At 42.0% G+C, this 7,612-nt stretch overlaps 1 protein-coding gene across 4 annotated transcripts in view; it reads right to left on the bottom strand.

The window, feature by feature from the left end:
- Window positions 1-7,612, bottom strand: part of LOC113464081 (LHFPL tetraspan subfamily member 6 protein) — a 45,050-nt gene that overhangs the window by 2,844 nt on the left and 34,594 nt on the right. For 3 of the 4 annotated variants that reach the window (XM_026811947.1, XM_026811949.1, XM_026811946.1), the window contains one exon: window positions 6,770-6,880. In XM_026811947.1, the coding sequence (XP_026667748.1) occupies window positions 6,770-6,880 (111 nt within the window). Of the gene's footprint in view, window positions 1-6,769; window positions 6,881-7,612 lie in introns of those variants that run through there. The other variant, XR_003388913.1, reaches the window with a different exon arrangement.

The following is a 7,612-nucleotide window of genomic DNA, read 5'->3' as shown; positions in this document are numbered from 1 at the left end:
TTTCAATATTTTGAAAAAAAAATTTTGTTTTTCCGAGATTTTTCCAAAGGGTAACATAAAGTATTTAGTTGCAAATAATCGTTACAGAAGAGTTTTATTCTCATAAAATTTGTATCGTTCTGTGAATTCGTGATATAAAATAGAAATATAATGAGGAAGAATTGTAAGAGAAAAATATAAAAATCGATATCATCCGATGGTTGAATACAACTTTGGGCAAATAGTAGTACAAGAGTTGCGCAACTATGAGAACGGAACGCTCGTAGGAAAGAAGAAGTTGATTCAAACGAGAGCAATTAACAGAGTGTACAGTGTACAAGCTTCTCCTCCTCTTCCTCCTCTCCCATCTGTTTCTTCTTTGGCGACGTGCCGTCCTAGCCAGCTTTTCAACCATTGCGTTCAGCTTCTAGCGCCGGATACTTGAATCCGGTAATCATTATCTGGTCCTCAAACCCCTTCGTTTCCCCTACTTGTGCGCCACTTTCATTATCCACGTTCGGCCTCTTATACACGTGAGCGTTGCCAAACAGCTTGGGAAACACATTCTGCATTCTTCAGTTTCATCGTTCAACCGGGAAGATTCGACTTGTTTATCGAAATGTAAAAGAACTCATCGGCCAAGGAACTTCTCGTTGCGGTCCTTGACCAGGAATCTGTTTCATACTCGATACGTTGAAGATATTTAAAAAAAATGTAGAGTAAATATGTAATATCCATTTTCAATACGAGTGCTACTGCTCACTATCGACTAACAACGAACGATATACAAATAGAAAATTTTTAGTTTTAATCGAATAACTCGTGGAAACAGACAAAGGTGTGAGGCATCGATCGTACTCGTTACCTCGATAACAAGCTAACTCGAACAACGATCCATCCATCAATTATTGTCCCATGTCACTCGCGGACCTTTCGAACGATTCACAATATTTCTGTACACGCACTCAATCAAATTCAGTTACAATCGCTAACTATGTAGACTGGCACGGTGAAAGGACTCTGACGTTCACGTTTCACTCGAGAACGCGGCTTTTGGAGCACAGAAAAGAAGAAGAATGCGACGAAAAAAAATCATGCTCTTTACGTTAAAGTGAGAGTGGCTTTTGAAATGAAGAAGGAGGAAAAACGCAAAGGGGAAAATAAACCGGTTTGCGATATCGGAGCCGTGGTTGATCGGTTTATTCGTTCGAGTTTAGCGGCGGCGGCTGGAAGGATCCTAATTGGACTGCGAATTGACGTGTGTCGGGGCTTATTAGATCTCGGTTTGATGCGAAAGAAAAAGGAGCGGAGTGGACGCGATGGGATACGGTTTCCGTCCGGTTTTCATTCTGTGCCTGGCCGGCTTCCGCGTGAACAAACTTGAATTATATTTGCGTCTGCAGCATGCACGTTTCCTGGACGTTGCTCGAAATAATTTAATATCCTCCAGCTCATGGCCTCTCTAATTTTCACGCTGTGTACGTCATGCAATCGCGTATGCACACTCGCAAATGTATGTATATTTTCAAGTAACCCACGGTTTAACCATATTTAATTCGGAACGTTTACAGAGTCAAAGGGGTTGAAAATCGTTCCTCATTTTAACACGTATTCAATGCTTGCAACCGTAATTGGAGGGAACAAAAGCAATCCTTGTACAAAATTACGTACATCGAGATCTGTTATGTTTTTCTATAAAACAAATTAATAACAAATATCTGTTGAATTATTTGCAGCTCACGTTTATACGTGTTTACTAACGACCCAAGGTATAAATGGTAAAATCGCTGGAATACGTATCGTACAGCTTTTTGCGAGATTATGACGAAACGAATGAACGCAGTCGCGTGAAAATTAACATCGGAAACGGTGTTTCGCGATTGCATGTGGAGGGCGAGCACGGAAATTAACGCGGTGCGAACGAACCTTATCTAGACATCCTCGGTCCGGTATTTAGCGCATCCTCACGTTCATTTCCGCGTGCTCCGACCGCATTTCCGTGCATTTTCTTCAATTCATTTCTATAGGAACATAAAGTAGTGATAGTAAATGTGACTCATTTTCTTCCATCCTTGCGGATAAAACATTTTGCAAAAAGTATTATGTATTTCGATCGACGCGATACATCAAGTAATAATAAATAAATAATGTTGTTCTCGCGTAACTCATATTTCACGCACATAATATTCAATTACTGTTCATTTCCTGGTTGTTAATAATAAATATATAACATTTATACGTTTCTCTGTTCCTATCAAATAACGCGGTATGAATTAACTCGCGGCGCGACAAGCGCGAAGAAAATTTGCGAGTGTAATAAGGTGCGACTGAATTCGCCGTTACAATCCAACGCGTACAGTTGAACCGTCGCATCGCTGGGGGAGGAATGTTTTTTAAAGGTACACATGCAAACGGATAAACGAGCCGCAAAATCAACAAGCCGTTCGTCACTCGTTTCCCACCGCTGAAAGATATGCAAATTGTGAGAAAGTCGCTGCTGCGAGCAAACGAAAAGAGAGACGAGCCGCGGAGGAATGAATCGTTCGAGTCGGGGATTGAGGGGGAGGGGTTAGGTGACAGGAAGGGGAAGTCAGCTTGTGCCTACCACGGTTAATTCTAAATACGCGTGTACCCTTAGCTGGAAGACAATTGAAAGGGACGCATAATAGGGGAGAACGGAGGAAGGTTGAGGCCTGTTTCATCTTTCCATCGCAGGCCAGCCTGTTTTGCATTCTTATTGTTTATATTCATCCCGAATAATTGCTTTTTAAATTAACCCTCGACGCCGTCGAATTAACATAACAAATGTTTGCATTCTCGACGCTGCACCGACCGTCGCGAATCGTTTTTCTGTTGCTCGCTAATTAAATCAAAGCACGACTTCTCGTCCTTGGCTTTGTGGACGGACGGTAGAAAAAAGATTGTTAGAGAGCTTCCATTGGCCTCTTTCCTTCTCGTACGTACGGTACGAGCAGACTCTTTATCGTCAGAGAGACGTTGCCTGTCTTTCTGACGGGCTGAGGCATTTAAGGCGCGATAAAGCTGGCTGAGCGCGTCGAAGCGAAAGAAACTTCAGTGATTTCCAACTATCGTTTGTCGAAGCGGCTTTAAATCGACGAGGCAAGAGTAACTATATAGATTCACGGGACTAGTAAAAAAGTTATGGGAAACATTTGTGCGTTCAATGTCGTAATCAATACTCGTAATGAAAAGTTTCATGAACTATCATCGAGCTATGCATTTTATGTCTCAGTACGTGCAATTAATTATTTTCTACTTTTACACTGAGTCCATAATCGCATTTTAATTCAGGCAATTCATTAAGACATTAAAGGTGAAACTTCTTCGAAGCAAATTTTTCTCTGCTGGATCAGATCCGATCGATGGGGTGCGATCTCGTTTGATGAAAATTAACGAACCAGCTACTTGCTATGGATTTCGCGTAACTCAAAGCGCGAAAGATTCCCAAGCAAGCTCGCAGAGCCAGTTTGCGTTTATAAAGGGCGCGGGTTAACGCGAGCTACAAGTCTTCAATTGCGCGAAGCTCACGAAATTACAGAGAAAACGGGAGGTAAGTCAGGTGAGATTAAAGAATCGAATTACTTACTCCCCGGTTTTATTTCGCTTAGCCGACCGAGGATTATTTTCTTGAATTAAAGATGATCCGCCATTCTAATTAGACCTTCCGGGCAAGCTCGTGCGCGCCCCTGTAACGTTCCTTGACAGATCGTTGTGTCGACCTCGCTCTCGGCAAAGAAACTGTGAATGTTTAATCGATACGAGCATGAAGAAAAGCTGATTTTGTTGAGTCGATGGGTTAATGTCTCTCGTTTGATTGTTATTCAACTGGCGGTAAACTGGAACAGTGTTCCTGGAACGTAACTTATTTCGCACAGGACCCGAAAGTTGGGATTAAAAGGAATCCGATTTGGGTAGGCCCTGGCTTGTCAGGGATTAACCCCTAGTCCGTTCTTAAAGAATAAACCAAGACGCTTTAGGCCGGCGCCCAACCAGAGACAAACCTTAATTAAACTAAATTTCCGAGTTCTCGGAATCCCCCGCTTAGGCGTACAAAGAGATAGCGGTTGTTTTATTCATATCGTGCAGCCCAGTCGAGCTTGTTAGGAAACCGTTTACGTTCCCCAGCTCCGAAGTGCTTACGTTTGGGACGGCCACAATACAGGATTAAGAATATGAGACAATTTCAAAAACATCGTGAAAACAAAATGATGATCAATTATATTCATTTGCATATATGATGTAAAATGTTTATTCCATAACATCAAATAATCAGTGGAATATTTTTGATGAACGTATAAATATTTTAGAGATTAATCAAGTCATCACAATGACTATGACTAGTCAAATAATTGTCGTAGAAACTTGGGTAGGACTCTCTTATTGCTAGAGTTTCCGGCGATAGCGAGCATTTCAAGGTCGACGAATCAGAGATTGCTCCCTGGGGAGGGCGGTTGCCCCTGAACACAGGTAGACGTTAGGGGCTCGCGAGTTGGGGTTGCCTACGTTTGATTATACCCGGTTGATTGTGCGCAGCGCTTAGAGGAGAAACCACTCTCTCGCCCCCCTGGGAGAGAGTCAGTCTGAGGCTGATCTTTTGTGAGAGCGTGAAATTGCCAATCAAATATTCAGGCCCGGTTGTTTAACGGCCGCAATAAAGAACAGACGGCGAGCTACCACCGCCATTCGCACCGGACGCTTTACAGAGCTTTTCACGAGCCACGCGGAGCCTTCTTCAATGCTTGAAAGCTGTACGAGGCGCGAGTGTTTACACGAAACCGGCGCCGAGCGCCCGGACCCTACACCACCTTCCATTGTTAATGCCGCGACAAGAGCATCCCGGCCCGAGCGATTCCCTCCCTCTCCTTTTTCCTCCCGGTCGAATTTCATTCACACATCGGCGCTGGATCTGAGTAAAGTTTTTTTTCCCCTCTAGAGAAACACTTGAAGCCTTATCCCGGCTCGCTACCCTCACTGCGGAAAACAGAAAATAATTACAACTTTATAATAAATCTCTTATGAACACTAGACGCAGGTTATCGATATCCGGTATGCCTCGAGAACCGTTGAGGAGCAGATAATTAATATGTACCCACGACTCCCGTATCCTCAAGTCAAATTTGAATTTCCATCTTCCTTTGCCGACACGCGACGCGACGGGGAGGGTATGTTTTCCTTGGCGCGTTGAAAATCGAAGAACGAGTCACTCACGAGCGCATACACGCAGGCACGTTGTAGATTTTTTCTCATCACTGTGGACGGAGCGTGGGTATTCGCGTATCTTCTACTATCGGTGGAACCGAGGAAAATGAAAACTCGACGAAGACAGGGAGAGTAAGGGAATCGGAAAGGACGAAAATCTTGAATCTTACGGTACGCGCACACGAGATACAATAAGAGAATATTAAATGAAGACATATCAAAGGAGACACTCCATTACCAACCGGGAAGAAAGAAAAACGGGAAACGTTCGGATGAAGGGGAGGAGGTTATTCCAGTACCCCTAGTACCTCTGAGAACGAACTCAGAGCAGCTTCATCTTGAAGCTGCGTCGTTGCCAAGGGTCTCTTGCTTTGCTCGCGGTGAGCTGAGGAATACGGCAAAGAACACAGAGGAACATCGAAGACGGTTCATGTCGTTAAAATGACGTCGGATTTGATGAACGTTTAGTTTGCGCTTTTATACAATTTCTCTTTAGAGACTCGTGTATTTTCATATTTCTTATTTTTAACGAGAGCTGCTTTCATATGTTGCTAATTGAATTTATTGATCCACGAATAAGAATTAAAAACACTTGCAATGAACATGGTATTTAAATATAGTAAATGCGAAATAAGAGCTTGGAGGAAAGTAACGTATAAAATAACGAGCGACATGAAAACTCGTAAATCATCTGGAAAATCGCAAAGAACTTTCGCCGAGGTAAACGGATCGCGATAAAATCCATCCGTGTCTAACTATGGCAGAAAAGTAGGCGACGCAGTGAAGAGTTAAAAGTTGATTTCGTCGAGTGTGAATTTGCATGAGTCGATCGCCGGTGTAACAGTGTAATCAAATCGTGGCGCAGGAAAAGCTGCCAGTGCGGTGGCTCGTCTCTCGAAGGCTGATTAGAATCGCGCTCGGGGCGGTCGGTGAAATTCGCGATGCGACGCGACGAGTAGGAACGGAGATATCCCATTAACGTTTCGCGCCCTTCCAATAAGAAAATTAGATCCTCCACAGATGTTACAGAACTTTCCCGGTACGCGCTTCTAATTTCGGGACTTGCCACACCACCGCACCGTCAAGACGTCTCTCGTGTCTTCGATCAGCCAGTCGAAGGGATTTCGTCCTACCACTGGGTAGATTATTAGAAAACGACTGCGCATATTTCGATCAGCATAATTGTAAAATAATTAATTGAATGTATGCAGACGTAGATTTAACGAAGAATCTGAGAGTTTTTAACAATGCATTAATAAGAATGTTTATATACTTCCACATTAGACGCATTTATATTATTTGTACGAAGTTTGGAAATCAAGGAAATACTCGTTACGACATTGAATAATTTAAATAGACTAATTAGTTGAACTTATTAAATGAATAGATAGTTAAATTTTACAGTTATCTTAGTATTCATGAATTTGGATGATAGTTGGTAGCAGTTCGGATCGAGTTTAATTTTATGTTTCGCAAACTTTCGCCTCTCGGTATTAATATAAATTTTACTTTAGCCCGAGGATCGAATCGCGGATATAATATTTCAGATGAGTTTAGTCATCCGGAATACCTTCCTTCTTCTCTTCGTTTCTGTTACTTCGCCTTCCGAACTTCTTTAATATCGGGTTCATTCTTTCGAAGATGAGTTGGGAATTCCGCCCACTCCTGGTGAACGCGAATGCTAAAAAAGAAACAAAAATTATTGGGAAAAATAATGTCTGATTTGTGAACTATTGTTGTTTAAAGAATTCTTGCTTTTATCACGAAATATAAAAGTCTTATGCTAGGTTTAAAGGTATTGACATATCACGTTGTTTAATAAATTTTAAATTGAATAGATTCTATTACATATTTAAGAAGTGTCTGAGTCGCAGATCCTTTAAATATACGTAAAGCTGCAGTTTATTAATGAGTACTAATTCTCACAATCTTCGGATGAACGAACAACGGATAATGGAGCATCAGAACGCGGAGAGATCCGAAAGCTAGTTTAATCTGTCCTCTCTGTTAAATCGTGACGCGTTCGCGAAACCATCACCACCCACAAACCACATACTTCCCGCACCCGTGTTAAATTCCAAGCACGGAACTCTCTCTCCTCGTGAGTAGTTTTCGTCGATATTCGAGATCGATGCAAATGACGGACTGATTAACGGTAAAAGAGGAGAACGCGTTTGCCCGTTCGAGTGGATGACGTGACGCCACCCAACGCAACTTTCAACGGGGACTTTCATCTTCGTGCTAAACAGTATCGTTTGTAACAGAAATGCTTTGAAACTAGTTGGACGGAGTTTGTTGGTCCACAGATTGACTGACGGATATTAAAAACAAAATATTTTATTTTTTATTACATAAGTAAAAAATTCGTAATTTAATTTTATAAACTATAGTAATTTATGTCAAATTAAGATTT

The sequence above is a fragment of the Ceratina calcarata genome, unplaced genomic scaffold (genome assembly GCF_001652005.2).
Source record: "Ceratina calcarata isolate Rehan_Ccalc_2016 unplaced genomic scaffold, ASM165200v1 scaffold250.2, whole genome shotgun sequence".
NCBI classification, from domain to species: Eukaryota; Metazoa; Arthropoda; class Insecta; order Hymenoptera; family Apidae; genus Ceratina; species Ceratina calcarata.
Note: the sequence above shows the minus strand (reverse complement) of the source record. Positions and strands in the feature narration are given on the sequence as shown.